Source organism: Nerophis lumbriciformis, linkage group LG16 (genome assembly GCF_033978685.3).
Source record: "Nerophis lumbriciformis linkage group LG16, RoL_Nlum_v2.1, whole genome shotgun sequence".
Lineage (NCBI taxonomy): Eukaryota > Metazoa > Chordata > Actinopteri > Syngnathiformes > Syngnathidae > Nerophis > Nerophis lumbriciformis.
In genome coordinates, this window is record NC_084563.2 from 17770083 (window position 1) to 17790358 (window position 20276).

The window sequence follows — 20276 nt, forward strand, 5'->3', positions numbered from 1 at the left end:
CAGCTCACCTGTGTGCTCTCAATAGCGCTTTAACTCGCAAGTCAAGACATGGGGAACGTTCCAATGCGTTGTTAGGAAGCAAGAAAACGAGACCCGATCGTCCATGAATCATCTCAACAGTCATTTTTCAACAGAGAGACAAAAGAAGTACCAACCTCGGCTTGCTTGCGCCACACGTCCAGGTTCTTGCGCTGCGCTTTGGAGAAATGGTCCCATGCCTTTTGTTTGGAAGCGGCTTGGAATACAGACACAATCTGCTCAACTGTGGCGGGATGCAGGGGGGCAAGGAGCAGAGACCATCCAGAGACGCAGAGACAGAGACAGAGGGCAGGGAGCAGAGGAGCGAGAGAGTGGAGTCAACTAGAGGGCTCTATATAAAAGCACTTTGTGTGTGTGTGTTCTTGTATTTCTACCCTTCTTGAGACATCAACAAGGAAAAGTACCTTCCATATGAGGACCGGTGAACAAGTTAGGACCGAAATCATGGTCCCAGTACAGAAAACCATTGCATCCAATAAAGAGCCAAATACTAGAGTCCGTGAACATTGTTCCAAAGTCAGGATTTTTGGTTGATTTAATGTGCATACAAAAGTAAACATTGACAAAGGCAGCAATATATGATAAAACAAGACGGAAGCTAAAGAAGGACTTCCCTATTCATCCGCCATGTAAACAGCAGTTTTTACGACCTCCGATGCTGACGTAAGACAACCCACGTCCCATATGTGACCATAGGATGAACAAATACACTATGGTACTAAGACTATAGTGGCCATTAACAGTTACCTTTTACAGTTCTGTTGCCCAAAGTGCGACACAGGGGCCATCTGTGGTCCGTGACTTGTTTGTCATCGGCCTTAAGCACATTACAAACAACAAAAAATAAAGATCTCATTTGCACCCCTGGTGGTGAAATCTATCAAAATGAGGGTGGTCCCAAGAAAGGAGGGATTTTTCAAATTGACTGTGTGTCGGTTTTAAAAGTGCTCCCCCTCTGGTCAACATATGTAATAAAAAGTGTGTAAGAAATTGAAATTGGCCAAAACTGATAAAATAAATATGTATAGAGAGACATACTATAATAACTTGAAGTAAATAATGAAGATTAAAAACCAATTTTAATTAAAAAAATTATATATATATATATATATATATATATATATATATATATATATATATATATATATATATATATATTAAATTAACTAAAAACAGTCTTTCTCACAATGTGTCGACTTTTTTTCTTATAAAACTGGGAACAATTCCTCATATTCTTTCAGTTTGTAATATTGCAATATTTTCTCGCAAAATTATTATTTTTTTATGTAAAGTTATTACTTTTTAATGCAAAATGGTGACATTTGTCCTATAAAATTCTGACTTTTATCACAATATTGCCAATTTTTTTGTTGTTCTTGTAAAACTGTGAAATTGTTTGAGTAAAATTATGACTTTTGTCATAATTTTGCCAAGTAAAATTCCCATTATTATTATATCGCCAACGTTTGAAAGTTTTCTTATAAAATGGTGACTTTTGTCGAGTAAAATTACGAATCTTTTCATGAAATTGTCAAAATGTTAAGCTTTTCTTGTACAATTGCGACTGTTATTGAGTAAAACTCCAACTTTTATCATAATGTTGCGCAAATGTTCAGTTTTTCTTGAAAAATGTTGACTTGCGTTGAGTAAAATTACAAGTTTTGTTATAATACTGCCAAAATTCTAAGTTTTTCTTGTGAAATTGTGACCTTTTTCTTGCGAAATTCCAACTTATTTTTCACAAGAAGCTTTTTTATATTTGCATAGTATGTATATATTATTAATGTTGTAAATACACATCTTTATATATCTAGAAAGAGTGGTCCTACAGAGGTAGGCATTTTTCTCAGGTCTCAAGAAGGTAACAAATACAAGAATGTGTGTGTGTTTGGGTGTGTGCGTGTGTGTGTGTGTGTGTGTGTGTGTGTGTGTGTGTGTGTGTGTGTGTGTGTGTGTGTGTGTGTGTGTGTAAGCAAGTAGTCATCTTACCTGTGGATGCCAATCGGCTCTCAGCTGCATAGTCAAATATGGACAAAAGTATCGGGACACACACCTCTATGAATTTAAGGCCCCACATTGTACTCTACTAGGAACACACCGTTTTGTGTGTCTGTTGCTTTAATGCTAATGAACTGTCCACGCCCGTCTCCCGAAAGTGTCTCCAAAAAAACTGCACTTGTCCAACAAAACAGACGTCACGTGAAGGAGTGGGACTGGAGGACACAAACGTTAGCAAGGCTAGAATAGCTATGTGAGCAACATTGTTTACATTTGACCAGTGACATCGTGCTTAGTCAGCGCATTTACTGAGGAGAAACAGAATTACACTGACTGATGGGTAGTTGGCAGAGCTTTATTTTTAAGATGTGTAGCAAAGCCTGCTTTTTTTGGATACATTCGGGGTCCCAAATAATTTTTTTGTGACTGAAATTTAGACTAATCCCTTAAAGGGGCTGTTTGCAACATTTACACGGATGTCTATAGGGCGCTAACTTTCCAATTTATTTTAAGCGTTATATCCCGCCCTCTTACGTCTTCTAGGATGTAATGACGGAACTAGTACGTACGTAACACGTGCACACGCACTAGCTTTGGGTTAGCCAATGACAGAAAATTGGATAGTTAGCCTAAGCTGACATTGAATGTATATTCTATCATAACAACATCATTTTATCCAGGCAGGTAACATTTTTTATTACATAAACTTAGCAATTGTGATAATTATAGACTGTTTTAAAACAAATGTGTTCCGTTAAACCACTAATGGTAACGTAAGCTACCCGACGGTGTTCTTGTTATAGTTATTGCTTTGAAAAATGTAACTGTGAAGAATGTGCAGACAGCCCCTTCAACCGGCTTGATTTTCAGACGCTCCATATTATCTTCCTTTTTCACTTTTAGGCGTCCCAACACTTTTGTCCACATTTTATTGTTCCCATTTACCATTCAAATGAAACACCCAACCGTGGGACATGTTTTGTGTAGAACAGTGTCATCCAACCAGTATCTATTTTGTTTTGTTTAATTATGCAGTGGGTTACTTATTTCCACACCTGCATGATAATGATCAAATTTAATTTAAAAATGTTTTGATATTGATGGCAGTTTCTTGACACCTTATAGTCCATAAATTCCAGACTATAAACCACTACTTTTTCCTATGCTTTGTACCCTGCGACTTACTGTATATATACACATATGTGTATATATATATATATATATGTATATATATATATATATATATATATATATATATATACATACACACATGTATATAAATGATAAATGATAAATGGGTTGTACTTGTATAGCGCTTTTCTACCTTCAAGGTACTCAAAGCGCTTTGACACTAATGCCACATTTACCCATTCACACACACATTCACACACTGATGGCGGGAGCTGCCATGCAAGGCGCTAACCAGCAGCCATCAGGAGCAAGGGTGAAGTGTCTTGCTCAGGACACAACGGACATGACGAGGTTGGTACGAGGTGGGGATTGAACCAGGGACCCTCGGGTTGCGCACGGCCACTCTTCCACTGCGCCACGCCGTCCCTATATACATATACATACATATATACACATGTATATACATATATATATACATATATACACATGTGTATATATATATATATACATACATATATATACATACATATACATATATACATACATATCTATATATATAGATATAGATATATATATAAATATACATACATACATACATATCTATATATCTATATATACATACATACATACATACATACATACATATTTATATCTATATATACTGTATGTATATATATATATACACATACATACACACATATCTATATATATACTGTATATATATATACTGTATGTATATATATATATACACATACATACACACATATCTATATATATACTGTATATATATATATATATATATAGTATACATATATATACTGTATATATACATACATACATACATATATATATATATATATATATATATATATATATATATATATATATATACATATACATACATACACATACATATACATATACATATATATATACATATATATATACACACATATATATATATATATATATATATATATATATATATATATATATATATATATATATATATACATACATATATATATATATATATATATATATATATATATATATATATATATATATATATACATATATATATATAAACACACAACCAATTTTTTTTTAGCCCAATGCGGTCCCCAGGTCGAAAAGTTCTGACACCCCTGGTTTAGCTGAATGGAAAGCTTGCTCTGTTCTGTTTTGTTTGATCAGCCGTTTTACTGCCCTGTTGCAGACGCCGTTTAGAAACAATTAAGGTATGTAAATAACCATTTACTAAATATTTCAGAGTAAATAACTAATTTCTCAACGTATATATATGTGCGGCTACTACGTGGATATTTTAAAAGTCATCCTATCAACTGGAAACCTGACATCCCAAAGAGAAAAATATTCTCTATAGTCTGGAAAATACGATATTTCCATGATGCTTATGATGGTGAACTTCAAAAGGAAAACATGCCTTCAATGGGTTTAAAATGTAATTTCGACACATAATGAATGCCTTCAACTTATACGAGCCAATTGGCTGTCATGTTGGGTGGTCATGCATGACAGTACGGGTGGCCTGCGTTTCCCACAAGTCCTAACGCATACACGGGGGAAGTCAATAAGACCACCAGATGATAAGCGCGTGTGCTGTGTTGAAAGAGAGAGGGAACAGCGCGGGGATCAATGGCATCGTCGCAGAACTCCGTAATTTGATGGAGCTGATCGATATCGCAAGCAACGAGAGCGTGGAGACTTTCATGGCAGTGAGCTTTCATGCGAGGCGAGCCAATGTTTGAGGGGGAGGGGGGGGAAACACATGTTTGTATTCTGCTGGTTTGGACTATTTATTTACCATGCGGCAGGAACATGAACGCTTTCTGGAAAGGCGAGATGGTTTTTGATGTTGTTGTTGAGGGATTTCATTGTTATTGTAAAGCTTTAAGTAGGAGGAATTCAATTAAGCCTATTTGCTTTGGTTTTAGTGCTGCACTGCAAATATGATTTCAAACTCATATTACCCAAAGTAATTAAACTATACAAATGGCTCAGCCTTTTTGAATATGAATGAACTCAGTTACTGTAGCGCATGCACACCAACTATAAAATAGTCCCTTGAATATGTTTATATTCCATGTTTGACAAACGCACAGGAAGAATGGGACACTGGCATTAGCAGTGTAGTATAGTGTTGCCCCGATACCAATTTATTGGTACCGGTACCAAACTTATTTCGATACTTTTCTTAATAAAGGGGACCACAAAAAAATGCACCACTGGCTTTATTTTAACAAAAAAATCTTAGGGTACATTAAACATATGTTTCTTATTGCAAGTTTGTCCTTAAATGAAATAGTGAACATACAAGACAACTTGTCTTTTAGTAGTAAGTAAGCAAACAAAGGCGCCTAATTAGTCTGCTGACATATGCAGTAACATATTGTGTCATTTATCATTCTATTATTTTGTCAAAATTATTAAGGACAAGTGGTAGAAAATGAATTATTCATCTACCGTATTTTTCGCACTATAAGTCGCAGGTTTTTTTTCATAGTTTGGCCGGGCTCCAGTGCGACTTATATATGTTTTTTTCCTTCTTTATTATGCATTTTCCTGCAGGTGCAACTTATACTCCGGTGCGACTTATACTCCGAAAAATACGGGACTTGTTCATTTACTGTTAATATCTGCTTACTTTCTCTTTTAACATGTTCTATCTACACTTCTGTTCAAATGTAATAATCACTTATTCTTCTGTTGTTTGGACGCTTTACATTAGTTTTGGATGATACCACAAATTTGGGTATCAATCCGATACCAAGTCATATTCAATGTCCTCATGTGTCCAGGGACATATTTCCTGACTTTATAAACATAATGTGAATTTTTATAAAACTAAAAAATATTGACATAATCATAGTAATATCGACAAGATACGCTCCTGTACTTGGTATCATTACAGTGGATGTCTGGTGTCGATCCACCAATGGCATTTGTTTACATTGTGACGCCGGTGAGCTACAGTGTGTAGTGAAGCATGTTTAGCTATTCCTCGTCCTGCAGGGATGATACTTGTAAGAAACTTACTTTATTAGTCGCCACGGAGGCGAGGATTAGTGATTTAGAAGTAGCTACAACACTGCTGACGGTGGACGGACGTTAGCCACTAGCTAGCTAGCCATGTCTTAAAGCACCTCTTCCTGGGGGCGTTTCAGTGTTATAACTTCACCTTTATCGTTAGTTTTTAAGCCAAAATACGTCCGTTCTCCATTTTCTGTCTACACACTATGTCTGCTTGTAAGTACTCAGTGTTTGTGCGCTGCCGAACATGCTCCTCCGCTCGTAAAACTAGCAATGACACGACGTGACGACGACGGCGGACCGGTACTTTTTAGAGGCGGTATAGTACCGAATATGATTAATTAGTATCGCGATACTATACTAATACCGGTATACCCTACAACCCTATTCTGGAGCTTGTGATGGTGAAACGGATGAGTGAAAAAAAGGCAACATCTACTAGAACAGACCTGGGCAAATTAAGGCCCGGGGCATTCCCCCAAAATTTTTTTAGATCTTTAAGATAGAAACTATAGCTGCCATTATGATGTGCAGTGATGTTTTCTAATGACACTTTTGCATGATGTACTAGTTACTATGGTCATCTAATTACCGTATTTTTCAGACTATAAGTCGCAGTTTTTTTTCATAGTTTGGCCGGGGCTGCGACTTATACTCAGGAGCGACTTATGTGTGAAATTATTAACACATTAGCGTAAAATATCAAACAATATTATTTAGCTCATTCACGTAAGAGACTAGACGTATAAGATTTCATGGGATTTAGCGATTAGGAGTGACAGATTGTTTGGTAAACGTATAGCATGTTCTATATGTTATAGTTATATGAATGACTCTTACCATAATATGTTACGTTAACATACCAGGCACGTTCTCAGTTGCTTATTTATGCCTCATATAACGTACACTTATTCAGCCTGTTGTTCACTATTCTTTATTTATTTTAAATTGCCTTTCAAATGTCTATTCTTGGTGTTGGGTTTTATCAAATAAATTTCCCCCAAAAATGCGACTTATATATGTTTTTTCCCTTCTTTATTATGCATTTTCGGCAGGTGCGACTTATACTCCGAAAAATACGGTAGTTACTATGGTAATCAGCAGCTCAGACGAGGCACCAAGCAGTGTGGGTGGGGAGCGTTTCCACTGAGTGTTTCCAGTGCGGCCAGCCTGAAAATGCGGGTGTCAGGGACAGACACGGAAGGAGATGTTTGCAACAAAGTTCTAAAGCTTAGTGATATATCAGATATACCAGATTGTAGGTGGGATTTTTTCATTCATATTTCGCTGTGTTTGTTGCAATTTTGTTGCATTTCGCTTGATTGTAAAATATGTCGATGGAGAGGGGGCGTGACGTTCATATGTTGTCAATATTCAGGGTTTTATCGTTCATAGTTAATATTGTAACATTCTTTATTTTCATGTCTCAATCAGTAAAAAAAAAATTAAAATTCCATTCTGTTTTTTAAGGTGGTCTGTCATAACGTTTTTTAGCATTTATTCAGACATTATTGTGAGGTTTTGTATTATTGTTCCTAAAAATAGATATCCCGGCCTCCCCGGACACATTTTTTTCTCTAAATTTGGCCCCCGAGTCAAAATAATTGCCCAGGTTTGGGATGTCACCATGGTTACTCATTTCGACACCACTATTGTTTATTCTCCAAACACCATTGCCACAAATGCCTAGAAGTTCTTCCTTCTCCTTGGAATAAAGTGTGTTAAAACTCACCTGTGTGCCACCGTGCCAACAACAAGTACTTACCTTTCTTGCAGCGTTCCGTGCTTCGTGCGCCTCCGTCTTGCAGGAAAATAAACATTCCATACGCCGCCCATGACCGCAAACTTACACCAAAACCAGAAACTTTTGACCGGACTTATTTGACATTTCTCTTTCTCATCCGTTTCCTGCAGCACAAGCAGGACGCTTTAATAGCGTCTCGTGGTCCTGAGCCTACCCTGGCAGTGTATAACACCCATAAAAGCCCCGTAAAGACTTCATGAAGGGAAGAGCGACACTCACACTGAGCCAGGATGCCAGACAGCGCCGTCTTGAACTTGTCCTTGGCGTCCTCCACCTCCTTCTCGTGCTGACTCTTCTCCATCATCAGCCGGCGGATGTGACTGTTGGACGACTGGATCATGGAGTAGAAGGTGTTGGCGTTCCGCCGATTGACGTCGCCGCGCTCCAGCCACGCCAGCAGCACCCGCACCGCCTCGGCAAACTTGCCGTCGTCTGGCCAGGAGGAAAAAGACGGTGAGAGATCCTTCAAATTAGAGTGTTCTTGCTCTGGCATGATATCAAAACCTGGGGGGGGGGGGTCCTTATTATTTGATTAGTCGATTGATCTTGTCTGTTTTGTGTCGATTAATCTGCAAAAGGAAGGGTGCAACCAGAGGAAGCAGTATTGATTCAGTCTTATTGAGTCACAATTGTGTTATTTTGTTAAAACAGTGTTTCTGCAGGTATCTAATTTAATGATTTTTTAATATAATCTTACACTTACACTTACACTAACCTACTCAGTGGCCTAGTGGTTAGAGTGTCCGCCCTGAGATCGGTAGGTCGTGAGTTCAAACCCCGGCCGAGTCATACCAAAGACTATACAAATGGGATCCATTACCTCCCTGCTTGGAACTCAGCATCAAGGGTTGGAATTGGGGGTTAAATCACCCAAAATTATTCCCGGGCGCGGCCACCGCTGCTGCTCACCGCTCCCCTCACCTCCCAGGGGGGTGATCAAGGGTGATGGGTCAAATGTGGAGAATAATTTCGCCACACCTAGTGTGTGTGTGACAATCATTGGTACTTTAACTTGTCTCTATAGACAAAATTGTAACATAATAATGTTGAATGTTTCAAACGTTTACATAAGCTATGGCCAAATGAGTTCAGTTCCAGTTCATTTGGAACATGCATACGATACAATGTGACGCATCACACAGTTCCAGTTGTTTCATTACAGCACGTCCGAAAAAGGAGTGGGAAGAAGCAGAGCTTATTTAATCCTACACCTTTTCGTAGCATAGCAATTTTATCCAATTTCCTTGTTCTCTGTAACAGAACAGTGAACAAATAAATAATAAATAAATAATATACCATATTAAATACATAAATAATCTTTGTCTCAATAAAACAAAACAAAAAAGGGTTCAAGATGTTCATCATAATTCTTGTTCTGTGTACTTTGTGAACACTTGTAGTTTGAACAGTTTCTTAACAACTCTAAAGGCCTTATGTCATGTCTGTGTAATCATGTTTTGTTTTAGTCATGTTTTGTTTTGTTTAGTTATTGGACTCTTTAGTTTCTGGCTTTTCACTCCCTTGTCTTATTTCCATGATTACCCATTAGTTTCACCTGTTCCATGTTTGGACTCATTGTGCACTCTTGTTTGTCACCATAGCAACCATTAGTTTTCACCTGTCATGTCACGCACCTGTTTCACGTTTTGAGTCACGCACCTGTTTTCGTTAATCATGTCTGTAGTATTTAAGTTCATTGTTTTCAGTTTGTCTTTCTGGTGACATCCCGCATTTATGCTTCTGCACACTCTCCACACACCCTTAAGACCCTTGCTGCTCTTTTTTCATGCCGGTTTCTCGTCCAAGTAAGTTTTCTTTATTCATGCCATAGTTTGCAAGTTCTGTTTAATTGTTCATAGTTTCTGCCTTTGTGCAAGTATTTGTTTTCATAGCCAAGTCGTTTCTCCGCCACTGTGCGCGCTTTTCGTTTGTACTTTCTTTTGTAGTTATAGTGTTTAAATAAATCATGTATTCACCTTCACGCCACATCTGGTCCAAATCACTTGCACCTCGGGAGAACAAACCAAGCCATGGTCCTAGTCTTGACACCTTAGTGGCCACATGCGTGGACAGCACCTTTTAGCTCTTATTTCCAAAATTGTGTACACTACTGAACTGGGGTCTTATGGCCACTTATGTGGACACTTATACTGTCATCTGATGGTGTTAGAAGAGTATACCATACAATAGAATTTTGAAAACAAAAGTGTAAAAATAAGAATTAGCATGTCACTAAACATGAAGTACACATTTATGTACTTATGGACTAAGTACATCATATAAAAAGATGATTCTTAGTTTTTTATTCTAGTTAGGGTCCAATAAGCCCAAATAGCAAAAAAAAAAAGAGAAAAAAAAAGCATGTAAACAAACAGCTTGGGTCTTAAGAGGTTAAAGTGAATCATATTGGTGCTTTGTTTGATTTATTTGCTTAATCCGTTCCAGAATGATGGTATTTTTTTTTGTCATAAAGAAATACAATCATGTGTGCTTACGGACTGTACCCCTGCAGACTGTATTGATCTATATTGATATATAATGTATATATTGTGTTTTTTATGTTGATTTAATTAAAAAAAAAATATATATATATATAAATACATATATTTATTTATTTATTTATTTTTTATTTCTTGTGCGGCCCGGTGGTTGGGGACCACTGATATAACGTACACTTATTCAGCCAGTTCTATTCTTTATTTATTTTAAATTGCCTTTCAAATGTCTATTCTTGGTGTTGGGTTTTATCAAATACATTTCCCCCAAAGATGCGACTTATACTCCAATGCGACTAATACCGGTACATGTTTTTTTCCTTCTTTGTTATGCATTTTCGGCCGGTGCGACTTATACTCCGGAGCGACTTATACTCCGAAAAATACGGTACTTAACATTTATTTGTTAAAACTAAATATTATAAATATGTTTCCCTATAAATAGAAGACGCACAATAAGACCTGTGACATCAGCTGCCTCACGTTTTGAGTCATTTCATGTCATATAAAATGCATTCTTACTGCGAAATCGAGCATAAAAAAAAAAAAGTCTAGTGGAACGTTTTGAAGAGTGCTGACAAGAAACATGACCTCAACCGACCATAGCGACATCAAAGTTATTGCGTTTTAAAAAAAGAAAATCAATAGGGTTCTGGGCTCTGATGGAGGCCAATAATCCCAATGAAAGCTTTAATAATGTGTTGAGAGAAATGTGGCTGTCGCAGCGCTCAGATGAAGGGCCATCAGAGTGAAGAAAAGATGACAAATGTCAAAAAAGCAATGGGTAAAAAAAAAAGCAGAGGTGAGTAAAAGGATAGGTGGCCTGCGGGATGAAAGGGAAAACACAAGTGTACAAACGACAAGCGGTCTTACATCGACAGGCACAGAGGAAAGGACAAAAAAAGCCATTTATAGACTGTCAAGTTGTAAAGTGCATCTCTGAGCTTCTTGCCACCAGAAGCAGGAATTGTTGTGTTTTTTTTTTTGGAGAGCGCAGCGTTGAAAACAAATAGCTAACCTTTCTAAAAGCCTAAACTGCGGATATATGGCGAGGACGTGCCAAGTGCTTGAATGATAAATCCTTGCTCACAACAAACAGTTCTGTGCGCCAGGGCCAGGGAAGGCGAGCCGAGGGAGACGCGGCGGTGATGGAGAAGCTTGGAAGTGTTATCAGGTGGCGGCGGCGGAGACCTGGAAGCGTCGGCGCTCATTAGCGGAACAAGTGTGTTCAGACAGAGACACAGACGGCGTTTTAGAGTCGAGCGCGAGGAAGAAGAAAGTTTTTTTGTGAAGTTCGGGCGGGTGTTCTTTTAATAATATGGTGGAACCCTGCATTGTCAACACTATTTGGGACTTTTTCCACATTTTGGCTTATTCCAAAATGGAATAGATTTATTGTTGTCCTCAAAATTCCACACACAATACCCCATAATGACATTGTGAAGTTTTTTGTTTTTTTTAATATTGCTAATTTAAATGTTCAGTTCAGTTCAGTTTCAGTGTATTTGGACAACACGTCCCGAAAAGGAGTAGGAAGAAGCAGAGCTTATTTAATCTTACCCCTTTTCATACCATAGCAATAATATCCAATTTCCTTGTTCTTTGTAATTGAACAGTTTTTTTTTTATTGAATTGATTGAAACTTGTATTAGTAGATTGCACAGTACAGTACATATTCCGTACAATTGACCACTAAATGGTAACACCCGAACAAGTTTTTCAACTTGTTTAAGTCCGGGTCCACGTAAGTCAATTTCATGGTACAAACATATACTATCATCATAACACAGTCATCACACAAGTTAATCATCAGAGTATATACATTGAACTATTTACATTATTTACAATACGAGGGGTGGGATGTGGAGGGTTTGGTTGATATCAGCACTTCAGTCATCAACAATTGCATCATCAGAGAAATGGGCATTGAAACAGTGTAGGTCTGACTTGGTAGGATATGTACAGCGAGCAGTGAACATAGTGAGTTCAGAAAGCATAAGAACAAGTATATACATCAGAAATACATTTGATTATTTACATTTGGTTATTTACAATCCGGGGAGGTGTGTTAGTCTAGGGTTGAAGTTGCCTGGAGGTGTTGTTTTAGTGCGGTTTTAAAGGAGGATAGAGATGCACTTTCTTTTACACCTGTTGGGAGTGCATTCCATATTGATGTGGCATAGAAGGAGAATGAGTTAAGACCTTTGTTAGATCGGAATCTGGGTTTAAGGTGGTTTGTGTAGCTCCCCCTGGTGTTGTGGTTATGGCGTAGTTTGACATGGGAGGTGTAGCGGATTTTATAGACTAGGCTCAGTGCAAGTTGTTTTACTCTGTCCTCCACCCTGAGCCAGCCCACTTTGGAGAAGTGAATGAATACATAATATACCATGGTAAGTAAACTAATATTAAAGGCCTACTGAAACCCACTACTACCGACCACGTAGTCTGACAGTTAATATATCAATGATGAAATATTAACATTGCAACATATGCCAATACGACCGGGTTCGTTTACTAAAGTGCAATTTTAAATTTTGCGCGAAATATCCTGCTGAAAACTTCTCGGTATGATGACGTCTGCGCGTGATGTCGCGGATTGTGGAGGACATTTTGAGACAGCATGATGACCAGCTATTAAGTTGTCTGTTTCATCGCAAAATTCCACAGTATTCTGGACATCTGTGTTGGTGAATCTTTTGCAATTTGTTCAATGAACAATGGAGACAGCTAAGAAGAAAGCTGTAGGTGGGAAGCGGTGTATTGCGGCCGACTTTAGCAACACAAACACGGCCGGTGTTTCATTGTTTACATTCCCGAAAGATGACAGTCAATCTTTACCATTGGCCTGTGGAGAACTGGGACAACAGAGACTCTTACCAGGAGGACTTTGAGTTGGATACGCAGACGCGGTACCGTGAGTACGCTTCCAAATATTTGATCGCTTGCCCGTACGTGTGTGCCGCTATGTGCATGTCACGTAAATAATTCAATGTATACACCCTGATGATTATCTTGTGTGATGACTGTATTATGATGATAGTATATATGATAGTACAGTATATATCTGTATCATGAATCAATTAAGTGGACCCCGATTTAAACAAGTTGAAAAACTTATTCGGGTGTTACCATTTAGTGGTCAATTGTACAGAATATGTACTTCACTGTGCAACCTACTAATAAAAGTCTCAAAAAGTCTCACGTACGTAACTTTGGGGACTTTGGGGAAATATATGTGCTGTATGAACTTTGGGGAGGTGAACGGTACTTTGGGCTGTGGGATTGAGTGTGTTGTGCAGGTGTTTGAGTTGTATCGGCGGGTTATATGGACGGGAGGGGGGAGGTGTTTGTTATGCGGGATTAATTTGTGGCATATTAAATATAAGCCTGGTTGTGTTGTGGCTAATAGAGTATATATATGTCTTGTGTTTATTTACTGTTTTAGTCATTCCCAGCTGAATATCAGGTCCCACCCGCCTCTCACAGCATCTGAATCGCTCCCATTGCCCTCTAGTCCTTCACTCTCACTTTCTTCATCCACGAATCTTTCATCCTCGCTCAAATTAATGGGGAAATCGTCGCTTTCTCGGTCCGAATCGCTCTCACTGCTGGTGGCCATGATTGTAAACAATGTGCGGATGTGAGGAGCTCCACAACCTGTGATGTCACGCTACTCATCTGCTACTTCTGGTACAGGCAAGGCTTTTTTATCAGCGACCAAAAGTTGCGAACTTTATCGTCGATGTTCTCTACTAAATCCTTTCAGCAAAAATATGGCAATATCGCGAAATGATCAAGTATGACACATAGAATGGATCTGCTATCCCCATTTAAATAAGAAAATCAAATTTCAGTAGGCCTCTAAATACATAAATAATAGTTATCTAAAAAAAAAAAAAAAAGGTTCAAGATTTTCATCATAGTTCTTGTTCTGTGTACTTTGTGAACACTTGTAGTTTGAACAGTCTCTTAAAGTGAATCATATTGGTGCTTTGTTAGATTTCTTTGGTTATTTTGTTCCAAAATGTAATTCCACATACTGATATGCTAAAGGTTTTAAGTGTTGTACGTGCATACAAATGTTTTAAATGAGATTTTCCTCCGAGATTATATTTCTCCTCTTTTGTTGAGAAGAATTGTTGTACATTCTTGGCTAGCAGGTTATAGTTTGCTTTGTACATCATTTTAGCTGTTTGCAAATGCACCAAATCGTTGAATTTCAATAATTGTGATTTAATAAATAAAGGGTTTGTATGTTCTCTATATCCAACATTATGTAATATTCTAATTGATATTTTTTGTAACAGTTAGTGAATGAAGCGCACATTTGTAGTTGTTTCCCCATATTTCTGCACAACAACTCAGATAAGTAACACTAGTTAGCAGTAGAGAATATGAAGTGATTTTTGGTCGAGAACATGTTTTGCTTTATTCATTATTGACGTGTTTCTTGCTACTTAATTTTATATATTTTTTACATGAAATGTCCAATTAATCTATTATTACACACCAAAATGTTTTTGTTTTTTCCACATTTACTCTGTCTATTTGTATTTGTGTTTGACTCTCTCTGTGAAAAGTATTTTTAATTTTATTTTGTACATTGCAAATTAAAGAAAACAAAAACAAACCAAAAAAACTTAACTAGAGGTAGGAATCTTTGGGCACCTCACGATTCGATTACGATTATGATTCAGAAGCTACAATTTGATTAAAATACATTATTAATTACATTTGTATTATTATAATTTATTTTCCCAATGAAAATAATCTAAGAAAACCTCTGAAGTTGAAAATTTAATGTAACAAGAGTTAAGACATGTATTAAAATACATTATTAATTACATTTTTATTATTATGATTTATTTTTCCCAATGAAAATAATCTAACAAAACCTCTTAAATTGAAAATGTAATGTAATGAGAGTAAAGAAATATATTAACATACATTATTAATTACATTTGTGTTAATATAATTTATTTTCCCAATGAAAATAATCTGAGAAAACCTCTTAAATTGAAATTGTATGTAAAGAGAGTAAATAAATATGTTAAAATACATTATTAATTACATTTGTATTATTATAATTTTTTTTCCCAATGAAAATAATCTGAGAAAACCTCTTAAATTGAAATGTTATGTAATGAGAGTAAATCAATATGTTAAAATACATTATTAATTACATTTGTATTATTATAATGTATTTTTCCCAATGCAAATAATCTAAGAAAACCTCTTAAATCGAAAATGTAATGTAATGAGAGTAGAAATATATTAAAATCCATTATTAATTACATTTGTATTATTATAATTTATTTTCCCAATGAAAATAATCTGAGAAAACCTCTTAAATTGAAATTTTATGTAATGAGAGTAAATAAATATGTTAACATCCATTATTAATTACATTTGTATTATTATAATTTATTTTCCCAATGAAAATGATCTGAAAAAAACTCTTAAATTGAAATTTTATGTATTGAGAGTAAATAAATATGTTAAAATCCAATATTAATTACATTTGTATTATTATAATTTATTTTCCCAATGAAAATAATCTGAGAAAACCTCTTAAATTGAAATTTTATGTAATGAGAGTAAATAAATATGTTAAAATCCATTATTAATTACATTTGTATTATAATAATTTATTTTCCCAATGAAAATAATCTGAGAAAACCTCTTAAATTGAAAATGTAATGTAATGAGAGTAAAGAAATATATTAAAATCCATTATTAATTACATTTGCATTATTATAATTTATTTTCCCAATGAAAATAATCTGAGAAAACCTCTTAAATGGAAAGTTTATGTAATGAGAGTAAATAAATATGTTAAAATCCATTATTAATTACATTTGTATTATTATAATTTATTTTCCCAATGAAAATAATCTGAGAAAACCTCTTAAATTGAAATTTTATGTAATGAGAGTAAATAAATATGTTAAAATCCATTATTAATTACATTTGTATTATTATAATTTATTTTCCCAATGAAAATAATCTAAGACAACCTCTTAAATTGAAAATGTAATGTAATGAGAGTAAAGAAATATATTAAAATCCATTATTAATTACATTTGTATTATTATAATTTATTTTTCCCAATGAAAATAATTTAAGAAAACCTCTTAAATTGAAAATGTAATGTAATGAGAGTAAAGAAATATATTAAAATCCATTATTAATTACATTTGTATTATTATAATTTATTTTCCCGATGAAAATAATCTGAGAAAACCTCTTAAATTGAAATTGTATATAATGAGAGTAAATAAATATGTTAAAATACATTATTAATTACATTTGTATTATTATCATTTATTTTCCCCAATGAAAATAATCTAAGAAAACCTCTTGTAATGAAAATGTAATGTAATGAGTTAAGAAATATATTAAAATCCATTATTAATTAAATTTGCATTATTATAATTTATTTTCCCAATGAAAATAATCTAAGAAAACCTCTTAAATTGAAAATTTAATGTAATGAGAGTAAATAAATATATTAAAATACATTTGTGTCATACCTTTATGAGAAGGACCGTTTTGGGGCCAAAGGCTAAAGACTTTAGAAGTTCCATATTATATTAAGTTATATTACATTATATAACAACATCATCAGCATTGTTTGCCAACCTTTGATCTTGTCCCCCAGCTGGCTGCACTCGTGCTCCGAGAAGTGCACGATGGGCGGTGGCGAAGGCGGTCGCATGAGATCCTCCTCCATCCTTCGCCGGTGGCGCTCCTCCCTGGCCATCATGCGCTGGTAACACTCCCACTCGTACAGGTCGTCCCTGGCCTGGGCGAAGTCCACGTGGAGGCGGCCCGTGTCCTTCTTGTCCGTGCTGGAGCCCAGGCGGATGCGATAACCTTGGATGGATGGAAGGAATGTTGCAACGTTATGACGGGACGGCAGGAATACAACAAACTCAAACAACTCGGCGGATGTGAGCTGGGTGGAACTTTTTAAAACCCACGTTAAGGTTTTCAAAAAAACAAGTGAGGTAGAGAACGAGAGACACACCAGAAGGTGTCAAAAACAGGCGCGGATTGAAAGTGACAGTGGTGGTTGTGCGGAGGCCTCGGTTTTTTGACAGCTGTCAACTTTTTTTTTGAGCATCGCATTCACACGGAAGCGTTTTGTCAATGATGCCTTCAGAACGACGCCACAAAACACAAACACACACAGATGGTTTTATTGCAGCACACAAGATGGACGAGAGGGAGACAGAGAGCAGGAGACGTGAAAGATAAGAGACCGAAAGGCTCCACACAAGAAGCGGCTTACTCAATATTTGGTGAGCCTTCTTAGATCATCTTCTGCAAATTGTGTTTGGAGCGTTTGGAACTTTATTGATTCTTTCAGTCACCCCTGCAGCCACCATTTTCTTTGTTATCATCTTTACTATTCCTGTTTACCCCACCAGTCAGGAAAGGCTTGATTCTGACCACTTTTGTGTCTTTGCTATCACTGTGCCTTACGTTTTATTACTGGTTGTGGAAACCTTGTCCACTATTGCACTTTGTCACTACGCAGATTTTCTCAATGGTTGTTTTTTATATATATAAATCTTGGTCTGGTTCCCCCTTATTTGTGTTATTTTATGTGTAGAGACTCCAGTCGCTACAGTTTAAAGGGGAACTGTACTTTTTTTGTGGAATTTTGCCTATCGTTCACAATCATTATGAGAGACAAAAACACACTTTTTTAAAAAAAGGATTATAAAGATGATAAACGCTTGGAAAATGTGACTATTGGGAGTTACCGTTGTAGCCTTCAAAGCCTCTAAAACAACTTCAAAACCCTTTATCAACGTTTTATATACACACTGCAAATAAATATATATATATATATATATATATAATGTAGTAACATGTAGTAACAGTCTAACAGACACCTTCATAACAATATGTAATATGTTTTATATACACACTGCAAGTATATATATAATGTAGTAACAGACACCTTCATAACAATATGTAATATGTACAATATACACACTGCAAGTATATATATAATGTAGTAACAGACACCTTCATAATAATATATAATATGTTTTATATACACACTGCAAGTGTATATATAATGTAGTAACAGACACCTTCATAACAATATGCAATATGTACAATATACACACTGCAAGTATACATATAATGTAGTAACAGACACCTTCATAACAATATGTAATATGTTTTATATACACACTGCAAGTATATATATAATGTCTTAACAGACACCTTCATAACAATATGTAATATGTTTTATATACACACTGCATGTATATATATAATGTAGTAACAGACACCTTCATAACAATACGTAATATGTTTTATATACAAACTGGCAAGTATATACATACATAATGTAGTAACAGACACCTTCATAACAATATGTAATATGTTTTATATACACACTGCAAGTATATATATAATGTAGTAACAGACAACTTCATAACAATATGTAATATGTACAATATTTACCCTATTTTGGTCGTTTTAATAATTGCCGGAACTAATTCCTCGGTGCATTTATTTCCGTTTCCATAGAAACGCACCTGCAACTTCTGGCAGCTGTGTGTTTCTACTTCCAAAAAAAAAGGTTTGTGTGTTCTAATCATGGCAGACTTGGTAACAAACAATGAAAACGACTATTTTTTGACAAATGAGGATTCACAACCTTATAATTTTGAAGCTGAATGAGGATGAGCTGCTGCTTCTCGAAGCGAGCAGGAAGGAAGGGTGAGACGTTGGAGCAGACGGAAGCCGAGAGAGTGAGGTGAAAGTGACTTTAAAGCTGAAAATGTGGAATTTGGAGCCAAGCTATTTAGACATAAATGGAGTGCTTACCCAAAATAAACCAGAAATAACAACCCTGGCCAGCTGGACCAAACAGACAACTGTCCATGGAGTGAGTCATTTTATGATCACTCATGATACACGCAGCACGTCATGCGTGTTATTACAACTACAGATTGATACCCAAATTTGTAGTATCACCTACAACTTAAGTTAAGTATCCAAACAACAGAAGAATAAGTGACTATTACATTTTAACAGAAGGGTCGACAGAACATGTTAAAACAGAATGTAAGCAGATATTACCAGTAAATGAACAAGTAGATTAATAATCCATCATCATTTTGACAAAAATATATTACTGCACGCTTCAGCAGCCAATTAAGATCCTTTGTTTGACTACTTACTGCTAAAGAGAAGTTGTCTAGTAAGTTCACTATTTTATTGAATGACAAAATTGTTCTTTGATTGCAATAGGAAACATATGTTTAATGTATCATAAGATGTTTTGTTAAAATAAAGCCAATAAGGAAATTTTAAATTTCCCTTCATTTTAAAAAGTATCAAAATACATTTTGGTATTGGTACCATAATTTAGGTATCGAGGCAACCCTAGTACACACAGGGTGTAAGGCGATGTATACAGACTGTGTATAGGTTAAAACTAGTCTAAACACATAATCAAACACTCTACCTATACCATTATGCAAAGGAAATACACTATATTGCCAAAAGTATTTGGCCACCCATCCAAATGATCAAAGCAGGTGTCCTAATCACTTGGCCCGGCCACAGGTGTATAAAATCAAGCACTTAGGCATGGAGACTGTTTCTACAAACAATTATGAAAGAATGGGCCGCTCTCAGTGATTTCCAGCGTGGAACTGTCATAGGATGCCACATGTGCAACAAATCCAGTCGGGATTTTAAATATTCCAAAGTCAACTGTCGGC

The 20276-nt window shown here is 35.9% G+C and overlaps 1 protein-coding gene across 6 annotated transcripts in view; it reads right to left on the reverse strand.

Moving 5' to 3' along the window:
* The window catches only part of enox2 (ecto-NOX disulfide-thiol exchanger 2), a 501745-nt gene that overhangs the window by 85710 nt on the left and 395759 nt on the right, over window positions 1–20276 (reverse strand). For all 6 annotated transcript variants that reach the window (XM_072914886.1, XM_061976730.1, XM_061976729.1 and 3 more), the window contains 3 exons: window positions 17164–17397; window positions 8246–8458; window positions 156–262 (listed from right to left, as the gene is read on the reverse strand). In XM_072914886.1, the coding sequence (XP_072770987.1) occupies window positions 156–262; window positions 8246–8458; window positions 17164–17397 (554 nt within the window). The remainder of the gene's footprint in view (window positions 1–155; window positions 263–8245; window positions 8459–17163; window positions 17398–20276) is intronic.